Source organism: Salvelinus fontinalis, chromosome 2 (assembly GCF_029448725.1).
Source record: "Salvelinus fontinalis isolate EN_2023a chromosome 2, ASM2944872v1, whole genome shotgun sequence".
In the NCBI taxonomy this organism is placed as follows: Eukaryota; Metazoa; Chordata; class Actinopteri; order Salmoniformes; family Salmonidae; genus Salvelinus; species Salvelinus fontinalis.
In genome coordinates, this window is record NC_074666.1 from 85,264,659 (window position 1) to 85,281,432 (window position 16,774).

The window sequence follows — 16,774 nt, forward strand, 5'->3', positions numbered from 1 at the left end:
CGTTCTGTGTCCTAGAGATGAACGTACTTTAGTGCGAAAAGTGCAAATCAATCCCAGAACAACAGCAAAGGACCCTGTGAAGATGCTGGAGGAAACAGGTACAAAAGTATCTATATCCATGGTAAAACGAGTCCTATATCGACATAAGCTGAAAGGCCGCTCAGCAAGGAGGAAGCCACTGCTCCAAAACCGCCATAAAACAGCGAGACTAGGGTTTGCAGCTGCACATGGAGATTGTACTTTTTGGAGAAATGTCCTCTGGTCTGATGAAACAAAAATATTACTGCTTGGCCATAATGACCATCGTTATGTTTGGAGGAAAAAGGGGGAGGCTTGCAAGCCGAAGAACACCATCCCTAACGGTGAAGCACAGGGGTGGCAGCATCATGTTGTGGGGGTGCTTTGCTGCAGGAGGGACTGTTGTATTCACAAAATAGATGGCATCGTGAGGAAGGAAAAGGATGTGGATATATTGAAGCAACATCTCAAGACATCAGTCAGGAAGTTAAAGCTTCCGACTTCAACTGTATGTAATGGGGAATTGATAACAATAAACAATCTTAGGGCATACAGTTCACAAGAAATAATGAATTTGCAAGATTCTGGAGAGTTGAGAGCATGCATTTTGGAGAGAGATGGCCTATAGGCTATCTTCGCCACACACCTCTCCCCTTGTTCGTTGCCACGCTCGCTGCCGTTTCTCTCCTGTTCTATTGGTTTTCATATCAACTTTCTTCCATTGTCCAGAAGTCAAACGCACCATCCTAGTCATACAGTATTAGCAACCCATCTTAGTCATTGTGTCTTTAGATTCACGCTCTTTGAATTTCTGTCGTATACCGCTTGCGTCAGATGCGCTATTTAGAATGGTATTTTCCCTTTTTCCCACAAACTGCATTTTGGCAAATGTTTGAAAATTACATTTTATTGGCTACTTCATTACAGGAGTTACATGTTTTGTTAAGTGGAATTACCATCATCTAAATGTGATGTCTTTTTGAGCACCGTGGGTGGACGCCCCTAGTGGGTTTACACACCGAATGGATATGTGTCTGGTAAATTTCTCAAATGGCTGGTAAACTAAAATGGGACAACCCTGGTGCATGCATATGCCAAGTAGCTTATAGCTTTAGGTAGGAACTTGACCCATTTCACGGGTAGACATTTTCTGGTTTAAGTTCTGTGAGGAACATAGCTAACATTGCTTTTGTACCCTTGAGCAAGGCCCAAGCTATAGAGGTACCAATCCAGGGCTGGTTTATACTGGTGCTCTCCAGAGTTTGTACGTGTGCCCCCGTTCAGACAACATCACAAAATGATCCTAGGCTATGATATCAAGTCCTCCACATACCAACCCGCCATCCCCTAGCTGGCTGCGTTGGAGTTTTCTATAGATCCAAATCCCCATCAGTGCATTGAGTTCTCCATTTTAAATGACTGTATATAGGTCTGTCTGCATCTGTTTCTGCAGCAAGGGTTACTCGCGGACTCCAAAAGAGCCGTCCTCAGATTTCTGGATGTATTTTTCTGTATTTAAGAGAAGAGGGATATGCGACGATACACTGGAAAGGTCCCAGATGACGTTACTGTTTGAATGCGGCCGTCGCTGTTGGGCTTCGCTGCAGAGGTAGACTGGCTGTAGAATGACAGGGCTCTGACCCTCTTTTTGTCACCCTCTGGTGTCTCTCTGACGTTTCCCCGGCTGAATCAGTCATACACTCTGTAAGGGCCAATGTGGTATAGTGTTTCCCTGTGTGTCTGAGCATCAGCCTAAATTAGAGACTGATACACACACACATATTTTCCAACTACTGTACAGTCTGGAACAGGCAAACGTATTGACACGAGTCACCTAGTGGATATTGGGATAGTGAGACACTTTGAGCAGGTGTCATGTATTGTAGATGAACAGTCAGCACTGTCCTGTAAGCTAAGTTGAGCAGGATAGGGTATGTTCAGACTCATTGATTAGGTCTGACTTCCATAAGGAATAACCTTCCACAATCATTTGATCAATAATCACAGCCCAGAGAAACGCTATCTAAGACTGTACATGGTGGAGGGATGGAGGGCCGCATGCCAAAACTCATTTCCTGCCTGGTGTTTTCAGGGGAAGGAAGGAGGGTTTGTCCCGTCATACCTCACAGGCTAGTTTGACGCAGGAAATAGAGGAAATAAACTAGTAATTAGATAAATAAATGAGCATAGATAAACCTTATAAACAATTTAATGGGCTGGAAATGGGCCTTGGCCAGAGATAACAAGCTGAGCTCTCAGTCGTCCAAAACATTGCCTGGCCAAATGTCTGAAACGAATGTCACTTTCAGTCCAAAGTCCTCGCCACCACCATGACTGCATGTGGTGGCTTTTCTTTTTACAATGCTTATTTGACAGTGGCCCTTGAGAGAGAGAGAGAGAGAGAGAGCATTTCACAACAGTTTCCCATAATTCCCAGATGTTTTTGATGTTTGTTATGGGTTTCGATTAGCTGACAACAGTGTAACCTTTTGAACTCTCTCTCTCTCTCTCTCTGGCCTGGGACTGCCTGGCTGGCTGGCTTTGAGTCAGTCCGGCGTCGCTCTCTCACGTTTATTTTCAGTCCTCCGCTTCTCTCCACTCCGCTGTGCCCGCCAGCCAAACCAATTAAAGAGAGATGAGCTGTCCACGGTGGCGTGGTATGCATGCAGCTGGGGAGGAGGGAAGGATATTCACAGCACTTCAACTTGTCCCCCTCTCCTCTCTCACTTAGGGTGTCAGAGAGGCTTAGGGTTGGCAGACGTTGTGTGGGGTTACCCTCCTCCCCTCGACACAGAGCCAATAGGGTATGGGGGGGGGGGGGGGGGGTGCCTTCACTGTGGGAGTGTATGATGCTGTTATTTACCACCTCTCTCTCTCTGTCTCACCCAGACACAGTCTGTCAGAGGTTCCTGATGAGATGAAGAGTCTGATCATAGAGAAGAGCAAGATGGGCCTGGAAGAAGACCCCGAGCTGCTGGTCAAAGGTGAGCCTGCCTGACACACTTCTAAACACCATCCCTCTATTCTCTCTCTCTCCTTTCTCTCTGTGTGGCTGTTGTGTTCCAGCTCCGGTGATTTGCATGTACAGTAATAACAGTCTGTGTGACGGTGACGTTCACTCATCCGAGAGCGTTAGCCGAGCTTGAGCTCTGTGCATGTTTGCGGTGTCATCGCTGAATAAGTAGACCATACTGTACTACTGTACTGTACACTTCACGGTCCACAGCTAAGCCCTCACACACACACACACACACACACACACACACACACACACACACACACACACACACACACACACACACACACACACACACACACACACACACACACACACACACACACACACACAAACACCCTGCCCCCAGTAATCATGTAATGATGACCATCAGCGGCATTATAAGCCTTGCGTGCCTGATGCTTTTTGAGGAGTGATCTCACAGGCTATTCATGTGTGCTTTTCCTGCTACCGAAACGGTTGCAGTAAAATGCCAGCGCTTGGATAAGTTACGTCCTCTTTGGGATGGCGGCAGCCTGATCGGCTAATTCTGACAGCAGTTACCATGCAGCACCCCTGGCCGACTGGCTGGCTGCACCCCTCCTCCCTCTGTTCCGATGTCTGAGACCGGGCCTAGGGGCAGGCGATGGGGTTAGGGGGGGGTGCATTCCTTCCCAATCGGAGGACGGATACTTCCCCTGGGCCCCTGGAGTGGCTGTGTGCCTTGGCATTTCTTCTCTTCAGTCGGGCCGTCTTCCCCACCAACCACCACCATCTCCAGCACCACTGACGCTCCAGGACACGTGAAGGCCTTGCTCTGTTCATGCCCTTGTTGTGTGCAGGGATATATTTTCAAATGTCCTGGAGCTACGGTGCCCCGAGCTGTTTGATGTGGTTTGGTGTGGTTTACAATGGGACATCCTCAGGCAACTGGGGCCAAGTGTCGCCTCGCTGTCTAAAATAGGCCATCAACCGTGCCTTAGACAGAGAGAGACAGAGAAGAGAGACAGAGAAGACAGAGAAGAAAAGGTATAGAGAGAGGTTGCCGTAGCGAGGGAGTGAGAAACTCCGAGACAGAATGCAGTAACGAGCATAAATTACATTCCTCTGTTTGTTAATGCACAGTAAAACTGAACAATTTGAGCTACATATCACTTAGTGTCCCAGTACTCTGGTCATTTGGAAAGTGATTCAGTCTACTCAATTGCAATCGTTTCCCTTTCTGTTTGGATCTCTGTCTAATTCTGTTCAGCCCATAATCCTAGTGTTGAAGCTCATTAAAGCTCTGTGCCCTTATGGATGACTGTTTGTTATCAGATGCTTTTTAATCTCCCCCAAATCTCCAAAACAAACAGAAAGTACACACAGAGATAGAAGGACAGAACAGAACCAGAGGGAGGCAGAATCCAGTGTTTGCTCAGTCTGTGTTTCAGGGGGCAGGGCCAGCGTTAGGGGTCTGGGGTCACAAATGAAACAAATTAAGGGCGAGCCATGGCCCCCCAGGGGACGCATTAGCAGGCCAGGGAGATGGGATCCAGATGGAGGATCGTGGGGGGGAGGGGAGTGGTAGGCAGGGGGTCCTGACCAGGACTCTTGTTTCACCCTTTCTCTCTCTCTCACTCATTGCCTTTGCTTCTCTTTCTCTACTTCTCTCACTCTCTCTCTCTCTCTCTTTCTTTCTCTCTCTCCTTCATCTTTCCCTCCAAAGTAGGCCGTCTCTCTATCCCACTGTCTCAAAAAGAGCAGCTGCAGGACATCCTGTGTGACTGACAGACAACATGCCTCCCAGCTCTCCGCTAACCAGTCCACCCACACCCCTCCATCCCCCTACCCCCTACACAATCATCAACCCCACCCAATCCCGTCCTGTCTTAACTCATAGTTTTTTATTTATCCATTTCATGTTGGTTTTTATGCTCCTGTTGATGTGGTGTTAAGTACCTCAGGGCTATATTGGGTGGGTTTATAGTGTGTTCCAGGCTGCCACTAGGAAAGGGGAAACAGAAAGGGGAAACAGAATGAGACGTGTGTAGACTCCCACTTCGACTGCCCCCCTCCAGGTCTATGGGTTGTAACGTGGGGGATGGTAGCAATGGGGGCTCTGCATGTAGGGAAGACCACTTTATCGCAGGAAAAAGGGGAGTTGGTGCGGGGGGAGAGATGAAAGAGGGAGAGACTGAGCGAAGAGAAAAGAACTGTAGGGAAAGCGAGGGAGAGCTGACAGGTGGCATGCAGCTTGCTAACCACAGAGGAAGCTGTGACGCTGGCTCGGCGTCAGAGCTGTTCTAAGAAGTTAGCCCAATGAACATGGCACTGCTGTTCCCATAAACACGCACGCACGCACGCACACACACACACACACACACACACACTCAACGGATGGCACAGCCACATAACCCTGCCCTCACCATAGCGCCCTGCTCCAGCTTTGGGCCGGGTGACCAGCCAGGGCCCTCTGCCAGCCTATCCATCAGCCCTCACTGTGAACTCTGACTGCTCTCTCTCGTTTTACCCCTCCCTCTCACCACCACCTCTATCCATCCCTTGCTCTCTCATCCTCTCTCTCTCCGGGCAGCCCCTGGCCAGAGCTTGGCCAAACCCGGTTTATTTACCCTCAGCTCTGTGAGATTAAATATTTAGAAGGAACAGTTTGCACACATAGTCTGTGTCCCAAATGCCACCCTATTCTCTATATAGTGCACTACTTTTGACCGGAGCCCTATGGTCCCCTGGTCAAAGGTAGTGGCAGGGAACAGTGTGCCGTTTGGAACACACTCTGTGGGGTGCTGCATGCCTGGTGTTTGGTAACACTACAGCCACTTTCCCTTCTGGACACGGGTAGTACACTATATATACAAAAGTATGTGGACACCCCTTCAAATTAGTGGATTCGGCTATTTCAGCCACACCCGTTGCTGACAGGTGTATCAAATCGAGCACCCAGCCATGCAATCTCCATAGACAAACATTGGCAGTAGAATGTCCTCACTGAAGAGCTCAGTGACGTTCAACGTGGCACCATCATAGGATGCCACCTTTCTAACAAGTCAGTTCGTCAAATTTCTGCCCTGCTCGAGCTGCCCCGGTCAACTGTAAGTGCTGTTATTGTGAAGTAGAAACGTCTAGGAGCAATAAGAGCTCAGCCATGAAGTGGTACAGAGCCCTGACCTTTGGGATGAATTGGAACGCTGACTGCGAGCCAGGCCTTATCGCCCAACAACAGTACCTGACCTCACTAATGGTCTTGTGGCTGAATGGAAGCAAGTCCCCGTAGCAATGTTCCAACATCTAGTGGAAAGCCTTCCCAGAAGAGTGGAGGCTTTTAAAACAGCAAAGGGGGGACCAACTCCATTTTAATGCCCAAGATCTTGGAATGAGATGTTCGACGAGCAGGTGTCCACATACTTTTGGCCATGTAGTGTACATCCCCTTCATGTAAAGCTGGACACTGCAGACCAGGATCCTGTTCTGTAGAGATCAAACACAAACAGTTATGAAATGGAAAATTAAAAATGTTATTGGACAAATTCTGGTCAGTTTCAAACCGTTTTGTCTCATTCTATGCCTACTGAACACCAGCCAGTTCTGAGGGCCATGGTTATGTGACAGGGGTGGAATGGTGTAGGGAATGTATCAGCCTTTCTTTCTCTCTCACTCCCTCCTTCTCTGGGCGTTAATGAAAGATCAGTCCACCAGTTCTCTTCCTGCTACTCCACCACCAGCGACTGTTCTCCAACCTCGCGCTTTCTTCTTTCTGTGTTTTTTACAGCTGTAATTATCCTGGTGGCATGCACACAGGCCTTAATGTCTGACTATACCATTAGCTGCCGTTATTTTTAGCCTGTTCTGCATGTTATAGACATATTTTATGTCCGATGGGTTCAAACTCTTAGTGATTATGTTCAGCCCAAACCAATTAGCCCTTAAATTCAACCAAATAAGACACACACACCACACACACACACACACACACACACACACACGCACACACACAGTTGCGCACACACACATACACACACACACACATGTGCAAACACACACATACACACACTCTATCATGTGCAGATCTTTTTTTGGCTACCTTTTTGATAACATCTTTCTCACACATTCATTGTGTGTGTGTGTGTGTGTGTGTGTGTGTGTGTGTGTGTGTGTGTGTGTGTGTGTGTGTGTGTGTGTGTGTGTGTGTGTGTGTGTGTGTGTGTGTGTGTGTGTGTGTGTGTGTGTGTGTGTGTGTGTGTGTGTGTGTGTGTGTGTGTGTGTGTGTGTGTGTGTGTGTGTGTGTGTGTGTGTGTGTGTAGGCTGGCTGTTCCGGGATGTGTGTGGAAGCTGGATCAAGCAGCGGTGCTACTGGTTTGTACTGAGCCTGGACTCCTTAGACTACTACAGCAGCTCAGAGAGAGGTGCCCGCAGACTGGGAACACTGGTACTCACCAACCTCTGCTCTGTCATCTGGCCAGACAAACAGACCTTCAAGCAGACGGGTGAGTGCCACTCACGCACACACAGACACATGAGCATGCACTGGCATGTATAAACTCTCTCTCTTTTCTCTTTCTCCTTCTCTTCTCTTCTCTTCTCTCTCTCTCTCTGATTCATAAACACCAACTCCATGCCATCCAAAATTCCCTGTTTGGATAACTAAGCCCCACATAATAAGTTCCATATTGGTCCCCTATCCTTATGCGGTTCAATGATCAAATATTGGTAAAGATCTCAAAGCGGTCGTAATGTGAGGATTTACGGTCTCCTCTCAGTTCCTGTGAGTCCAGTACACCCAGAGGAAGTCTGGAAAACCCAGTCCACTTTTCTCTCCACAACTTGGGTTTGTCTGGAACCTTCTGAGTCATCAGCACCAGAATGGCCCTTTACCATTTAACCCCCTGAATGACAGGAATCGGAAAGGAAATACAGGTGAAATGCTATTGTTGTGTGAAGACACACACACACTTCTATTACTCACCCACGACACACACACACACACACACACACACACACACACACACACACACACACACACACACACACACACACACACACACACACACACACACACACACACACACACACACACACACACACACACACACACACACACACACACACAAGGCCCTCTGTGTCTGTATGGAGGGGATTGTACCTTTGCCTGCTGACTTTAGACAGCCACTTAAAACCTCCAGGAGAAAAAAAACCTAACCCAAACATTCCCCTAAATCTGCTCTGGGACTTTCCTGCAGAGAAGTGTGTACTCTGTTTTGCTTTTTCGTCTGTTTTGTCCTGCCCTTAGTCTAAGTACAGCTCACTGGTGGCTGTGTGTTTTGTCTGTGTTCCTCTATGAGCCTCTGAGTAAGTCTGTCCCAGCAGAGTGGTATGGACCTAATGGCTTCCTCCTTATCTCCTTACCATACAATACAATACAATACTAGTCCCCTCTTAGGCCCAGTATCTCCTTCCACCTCTCTATCTCTCACTTGTGAAATAGCTGTGAATGGGGTCACACACACACACACACACACACACACACACACACACACACACACACACACACACACACACACACACACACACACACACACACACACACTTTAGCCTCACTTGGCTTTTGAACTTGACCAATCTAAACAAAGAAAAATCAGTATGCCAAGTCACGTAGCTAGCAGGAGATCACATGGTAACAAACTCCGGTTATGATTGGCCCGGGGGTCACCAACACTGCCTGTAGCACTTTCTCAGTTCTTACAGGAGGTTAGGCCAGGGGTTGTGCCAGGAGAGGACACACCTCTGTCCTGACTTGGTTGTAGTCATTTCGGTTGGGCTTCGTGGCTAATAAAGTTGGGAGCCCCTCTCGGGGTGACCACTGACCTCCGTGAAACCCAGAGAGGAAGTGAGGAAGCAGGAGTCACAGCAGATATGTGGAGTGTCCCATGTTCAGACCACATGAGAGGGAGAGTGGAGTTGGCTTCCTTATTTTCGGAAACCACAGTTATTATATAAGTATAGGCCTTGGATTCTGCTCTCTATATCTATATTGTTCTTTGAAAGTTCAGTTTCTGTTTTTTCATGATTACTCATGCTTTCAGTGCACGATACACTGATGACTGACTTCCCTGTGTGTGTGTGTGTGTGTGTGTGTTTCAGGGTACTGGAGCATCACAGTGTATGGGCGTAAGCACTGCTACAGGCTGTACACCAAACACTTCAACGAGGCTGTGCACTGGGCCTGCGCTGTCCAGAAGGTCATCGACACAAAAGCCCCCGTGGAGACGCCCACTCAGCTCCTGATCCGAGACATCGAGGTGAGACACACACATATACGCACACACACACACACACTGCTTCACAGCATCTCGCTGCCCGCCCCAGACCAGACCACTGCCAAGCTGCCGATGACAAGGGTCACCAAACACAGACCGCAGCAGCACAACGGACATTATACCTCCGCTCTGTCACCACGGCAACCGCGCGACCACATTGGGCCGCGAGTCCAAAGTGTCCTCCAACTGTCGTTGCCGCTGCCTTCAGGGAATTATCTTATTCCACCAAGCTGTGAGAGGAGAGGAGGCACCCCGTAAAAGTTCCACCGGAATGTTCTGCGCTATTTTAAGGAACGTGTCATTTTTAGAGGCAAAAGGGTGGATGAAGAGGGTGTGCACGGCAAAGTGTCACATTTGGACCCGGTCCTGGGGTGTGTACGTGTGTTTGCCCACAGAAACATGCCTCACTTAAACAGTTGAATGAGGCACAGCAAGTTCTTCCATTTTTAAAGTATGATTTCATTCATCACTAAGACAAAGTCCTAAGAGAAAAATCCAGACCACGCTCTGACATCACTTTGGAATTCACCAAGTGGTGTTAAGTCTATGCTTGTTTGCTATTCTGAGTTTGTGTGTTGTTGTGTGTGTATTCTTGTAAATGTGCCTTCGATCACTTGACTTCCGCCTGGCCTCTTATCACGTGAGAAGGTGTTTAAAGTAGCCCTGTGTGTGTGTGTGTGTGTGTGTGTGTGTGTGTGTGTGTGTGTGTGTGTGTGTGTGTGTGTGTGTGTGTGTGTGTGTGTGTGTGTGTGTGTGTGTGTGTGTGTGTGTGTGTGTGTGTGTGTGTGAACACCCTGATCTGTAGAGAAGTGGTTGCTAGCGAGCAGAGCATGCTGGAATCTCATACAGCAGACGGATGGGTGACGAGGCACAGATAAGGACTCCCCAATTTGGCCTCTAGGGTCCCTAATCTCACTGCGAGGGTCCCTAATCTCCCAGCGAGAGTCTGTGATCTGGTCTAGAGAGTTTAATCTGTCTCCCTCCATCTGCCCTGCCGGGCCCCTGCCCAGCCAACGGGAGGCCGGGTCACGGAAGGAGGAAGAGAGGGGCCCGCTTTTTAAAGAGTTGCCCCTGTCTTCTCTTTCTCCCCCTTTCCAATCCTCCTCCACTCCTTCCAACACTCTTTCTCACACTTAATAGAAAGCCTAGCCGAATCCCACTGAAGGCTGGAGAACACTACTGAACACAACTGACACTACAGGAGGGGGAGAGGGAGAGGGAGAGGGAGAGGGAGAGGGAGAGGGAGAGGGAGAGGGAGAGAATGAATAGAGGAGTGCTTTGTGTGAGAGAAGTGCTTATCTCTGAGTGTAGATGTGTGTCCCACCAGACATGGAGGTGAAGAGAGATGACCGTTTCAGCCTTGGACCTCCAGTCTGTGTCGCATGTGAAAGAGGGACAGAGGGACAGGGAGAGGTAGCGAGGAGGGGAGAGAGTGAGAAGGACAAGGGAACATGTCCATTTTTAGGACATAATGAGGATGGATGGTTCTGTCGGAATCCTGTAGATTACAAATGAATCCCGTTGTCCTCTTGCGACCTCTACATAGACTGCAATGTGTTTCCCAGTGTTGAGCACTCTACAGGCACTGTATGTTCTCCCATGGTAATGTCTTGTGTATGTAGGCTGTATGTGTCTGTCCAATAGATAGTCTGCCAGTGTTCCACATGGTCCCAGTTCAGATAGACCAAAACATTTCCGAGGAATGTGTCAACTTTGCCCCACAAAGGAGGGTGAATTGGGGGAAGGAGGGAGCGCAGTGGCAACATTACTAATGGTCAACAGGTGCAGGCAGGGATTGCAGTAGTGGATGCCGTCTGCGTAGGGCGGCAAGAAGCCTAGCGGTTAAGAGGTTGGGCCAGTCGCTGGTCGAAAGGTCGCTGGTTTGAATCCTCGAGCTGAGTCTGTGGAAAATCTGTCTGTGCCCTCGAGTTTAGCACTGCTCCTGTAAATCACTCTGGATTAGAGCGTCTGCTAAATGACTCAAATGTCATGTAAAATGTGTTTCTGTCAATGAGAGTAGCATCTGTAGCGAGATACCACAGACATGTACAGTTGAAGTCGGAAGTTTACATTCCCCTTAGCCAAATACATTTAAACTCACTTTTTCACAATTCCTGACATTTAATCCTAGTAAAAATTCCCTGTTTTAGGTCAGTTAGGATCACCACTTTATTTTAAGACTGTGACATGTCAGAATAATAGTTGAGAGAATTATTTATTTCAGCTTTTATTTCTTTCATCACATTCCCAGTGGGTCAGAAGTTTACATACACTCAATTAGTATTTGGTAGCATTGCCTTGAAATTGTTTAACTTGGGTCAAACGTTTTGGGTAGCCTTCCACAAGCTTCCCACAATAAGTTGTGTGAATTTTGGCCCATTCCTCCTGACAGAGCTGGTGTAATTGAGTCAGGTTTGTAGGCCTCCTTGCTCGCACACGCTTTTTCAGTTCTGCCCACACATTTTCTATGGGATTGAGGTCAGGGCTTTGTGATGGCCACTCCAATAGCTTGACTTTGTTGTCCTTAAGCCATTTTGCCACAACTTTGGAAGTATGCTTGGGGTCATTGTCCATTTGGAAGACCCATTTGCGACCAAGCTTTAACTTCCTGACTGATGTCTTGAGATGTTGCTTCAATATATCCATATCATTTTCTGTCCTCGTGATGACATCAATTTTGTGAAGTGCACCAGTCCCTCCTGCAGCAAAGCACCCCCACAACATGATGCTGCCACCCCCGTGCTTCATGGTTGGAATGGTGTTCTTCGGCTTGCAAGCCTCTCCCTTTTTCCCCCAAACATAACGATGGTCATTATGGCCAAACAGTTCTATTTTTGTTTCATCAGACCAGAGGACATTTCTCCGAAAAGTACGATCTTTGTCCCCATGTACAGTTGCAAACCGTAGTCTGGCTTTTTTATGGCAGTTTTGGAGCAGTGGCTTCTTCCTTGCTGAGTGGCCTTTCAGCTTATGTCGATATAGGACTCGTTTTATTGTGGATATAGATACTTTTGTACCTGTTTCCTCCAGCATCTTCACAAGGTCCTTTGCTGTTGTTCTGGGATTGATTTGCACTTTTTTTCACATCTCTAGGAGACAGAACGTGTCTCCTTCCATGGCTGCATGGTCCCATGGTGTTCATACTTGCGTACTATTGTTTGTACAGATGAACGTGGTACCTTCAGGTGTTCGGAAATTGCTCCCAAGGATGAACCAGATTTGTGGAGGTCTACAATTTCTTTTCTGAGGTCTTTGCTGATTTCTTTTGATTTTCCCATGATGTCAAGCAAAGAGGCACTGAGTTTGAAGGTAGGCTTTGAAATACATCCACAGGTACACCCCCAATTGACTCAAATGATGTCAATTAGCCTGTCAGAAGCTTCTAAAGCCATGACATCATTTCTGGAATTTTCCAAGCTGTTTAAAGGCACAGTCAACTTAGTGTATGTAAACTTCTGACCCACTGGAATTGTGATACAGTGAATTATAAGTGAAATAATCTGTCTGTAAACAATTGTTGGAAAAATTACTTGTGTCATGCACAAAGTAGATGTCCTAACTGACTTGCCAAAACTATAGTTTGTTAACAAGAAATGTGTGGAGTGGTTGAAAAACGAGTTTTAGTGACTCCAACCTAAGTGTATGTAAACTTCCGACTTCACCTGTAAATAGTGTCAATGATGACGGTGTGTTTTGTTGGGTCCCCAGGTGTTTAAAAATCGGTCATAGCTGTCCTCCTGCTCCATGGCCTGACTCCCACTGACCCTAGTCACCCCTGTTACCCAACACACTCTCTCAAGCAGGGCTGCTCCCCAGTCAGCTGGAAGGTCAAGGAAGCTCATCTGTCACTCTCTCTCTCTTTAACTGTCTGTCTGTCTCTCTGTCTTTCTTCTCCAGGAGAACAAGTTTAACCCCGAGGTGGTAGATAATATCTACCAGCACAACCCCATCCTGAAGCACACCCAGAGCCCCCTGTATGCCCCCCTGCTGCCCTTCCCTTACGGCAGCCTGGAACACACCTGTAAGTACTACTACCATGCTACCACCTTTCCCTGCGGTCAGTGCCATGCCTGTAAACTCTACAATAAAACACGAGCAGTTACACACACACACACCCACTCACATATGAGTAATGCTGTCACAGGCTCATTGACATGCTCAGTAATCATACACTGTAACAGACTCACATATAGACTTACCATTGAGTTAGTCCGCTGTAATGCCTACCTGCCTGCGTGCCATGTCAAGGCCAGTGAGTGAGACAGCTTAGATAAGGAATGATGAGAGACGGCCACTAGAGCTTAGTTGCTCCACCAAGAGACGTCACAGAAGCAGAATCATCTATTCTCAAACATGCTGACTGATCTAGTCTGGTCTAATTCCTAATACTATGCGTCTGGTACTGACTCCCCCCCCCCCTCCTCCCCCACAGACCACAGCGGTAAGGGCTACGCCACGGTGCGGGAGGAAGCAGTGAAGCTCTTCAACTGTCTGCAGCAGCTGGAGTCTGCACGGGACCCGGTGCCTCTGATCCAGGGCGTGTTGCAGACCTGTCTGGACCTGCGGCCGCTCCGGGACGAGGTCTACTGCCAGCTGGTGAAGCAGACCAGCTGCACGCCGCAGCCCCACACCGCCGCACACCTCCGCTACTGGCAGCTCCTCACCTGCATGAGCTGCACCTTCCTGCCCGGCCCCGGCGTGCTTAAATACCTGCGCTTCCACCTCAAGAGGTGACACACACAACATGTAACACAACGCCCTCAACAGGAGGTGTAATTCTTCCCCTACCCATCCACCTAGCTCTGTCGTAGCTTGCGGAAAACTTTAAGGCATCAGCTGGTTTCACCAACAATAGAAAGCGTTTGGTGTTGACAGGTGTGTCTGTACTCTGTCACAGAAATGATTGGAGAGGTGAGGGGGGGAATAGGGCTGCGGTACGAGGGAGAAATGAGGTGCAGGCTGTGGGCCAGAAGGGCGCCAGTAGCATGGGAACCCACAGTGGGAGGAGACAGGAGACAGGCGCCAAGCCTGCTAACCACCAGTTACATATAGTAGTGTGATATGCCCTCACGTTGTTAGTGCACGACCCCCAGACAGATCCAGTGTTTTAGGAGTGGATTTGCAGCTCTGAATTAGCCACATGCTAAGCTATATTAACAGTGCTAATCTTTGGCCTAAAGCCTCTGTTGGACTGCAAGTCATAAAGCACTATATACGATGCCCATGTTTACATTGCGACTCAGTATCAGGCCCAAGCTCATGGAACAGTTGCAATATATAGCACACCGAGGCATCCAACACTCAGAGCTAGAACACACTGTTTCTCGCGGTAGGGGTTGTATGTACAGTGCCTTCGGAAAGTATTCAGACCCCTTGAAAAAATCCTCAGCAATCTACACACAATACCCCATAAAAACAAAGCGAAAACAGGTTTTTAGATATTTTTTGCAAATGTATTAAAAACAAAAAACAAAAAATACCTTGTTTACATAAGTGTTCAGACCCTTTGCTATGAAAGTCGAAATTGAGCTCAGTCGCAACCTGTTTCCATTAATCATCCTTGAGATGTTTCTACAACTTGATTGAGCTCCAAGACTGGATTGTGTCGAGGCACAGATCTGGGGTAGCAAAACATTTCAGCAACATTGAAGGTCTCCAGGAACACAGTGGCCTACACCGTTCGTAAGTGGAAGAAGTTTGGAACCGCCAGGACTTCCTAGAGTTGGCCGCCCGGCCAAACTGAACAACCGGGGGAGAAGGGCCTTGGTCGGGGAGGTGACCAAGAACCCGATGGTCCCTTTGACAGAGCTCCAGAGTTCCTCTGTGTAGATGGGAGAACCTTCTAGAAGGACAACCATCTCTGCAGCACTCCACCAATTAGGCCTTTATGATAGAGTGGCCAGACGGAAGCCACTCCTCAGTAAAAGGCATATAACAGCCGGCTTGGAGTTTGCCAAAAGGCACCTAAAGACTCTCAGATCATGAGAAACAAGTTTCTCTGGTCTGATGAAACCAAGACTGAACTCTTTGGCCTGAATTCCAAGCGTCACGTTATGGAGGAAACCTGCCACCATCCCTACAGTGAAGCATGGTGGTGGCAGCATCATGCTGTGGGGATGTTTTTCAGTGGCAGAGACTGGGATACTAGTCAGGATCGAGGCAAAGATGAATGGAGAAAAAAGTACAGAGAGATCCTTGATGAAAACCTGCTCGAGGACCTCAGACTGGGGTGAAGGTTCACCTTCCAACAGGGCAACGACCCTAAGCACACAGCCAAGACAACACAGGAGTTGTCTGAATGTCCTTGAGTGGCCCAGCCAGAGCCCGGACTTGAAGCCAATCAAACATCTCTGAAGAGACGACCTGACAGAGCTTGAGAGGATCTGGGAAGAAGAATGAGAAACCCCCCAAATACAGGTGTACCAAGCTTGTAACGTCATACCCAAGAAGACTCGAGGCTGTAATCGTTGCCAAAGGTGCTTCAACAAAGTACTGATAAAGGGTCTGAATACTTATGTAAATGTAATATTTCTGTTTTTTATTTTTAATAAATATGCAAACATTTTTGCTTTGTCATTATGTGGTATTGTGTGTAGATTGACGAGGAAAATAATACTATTTAATACTTTTTAGAAGAAGGCTGTAACCTAACAAAATGTGGAAAAAGAAAAGGGGTCTGAATACTTTCCGAACGTACTGTATGTTTGGCATGGGTAAGTATGGCAGTTGTACTTTTCCCAGTATAGCTAGCTAGCAGCCTCCGGGGTCAGCCTAAATGCAAGGTGGCGGGTTATGCAGCAGCTCTGCTATAAAGAGATAGGGTCAGTGTTTCCCTGAGACCTCTGTGAGAGAGTGTTGAGGCTGACCCCACAGCTGGATGGAACTGGAGCTGCACACTGGGCAGAGGGCCCAGAGACTGAGCCCCCCTCCCCCTCCACCCCCATGGTGCTCTGAAAACCCCCCAGGGAATGTCCCCAGTCGGAGAAGGGTCGGCATGAGCCCTGCGTGGGTGGAGGAGAGGAGGTTGGGCTGGCGGGGTGGGGGTGGGGAGGGGGCAGACGGAAAGGGATCACACAGCACAGCCTCCCTCAGTGGAACATTCCTAATTATGTTTGAGCAGCAGGACAAAACCCACCCTGTGCCCCGTAATGAGACAGAGGAACAGAGAGGGGAGTGAGAGGGCCTCTTTCTCTCTCTCTCTTTCTCTCTCTCTTTCTCTCTCTCTCTCTCTCTCTCTCTCTCTCTCTCTCTCTCTCTCTCTCTCTCTCTCTCCTCTCTCGCTCCTCCTCTCTCTCTCTCTTCTCTCTCTCTCTCTCCTCTCTCTCTCTCTCTCTCTCCTCTCTCCTCTCTCTCTCTCTCTCTCTCTCTCTCTCTCTCTCTCTCTCTCTCTCTCTCTCTCTCTCTCTCTCTCTCTCTCTCTCTCTCTCTCTCTCTCCATTTGGCTGTC

At 48.2% G+C, this 16,774-nt stretch overlaps 1 protein-coding gene across 2 annotated transcripts in view; it reads left to right on the top strand.

Annotated features, from left to right (window-relative positions):
- LOC129829873 (unconventional myosin-X-like) overlaps window positions 1-16,774 on the top strand; it is a 48,836-nt gene that overhangs the window by 23,862 nt on the left and 8,200 nt on the right. For both annotated transcript variants that reach the window (XM_055891873.1, XM_055891864.1), the window contains exons 3-7: window positions 2,908-3,002; window positions 7,315-7,497; window positions 9,152-9,309; window positions 13,225-13,348; window positions 13,760-14,057. In XM_055891873.1, the coding sequence (XP_055747848.1) occupies window positions 2,908-3,002; window positions 7,315-7,497; window positions 9,152-9,309; window positions 13,225-13,348; window positions 13,760-14,057 (858 nt within the window). The remainder of the gene's footprint in view (window positions 1-2,907; window positions 3,003-7,314; window positions 7,498-9,151; window positions 9,310-13,224; window positions 13,349-13,759; window positions 14,058-16,774) is intronic.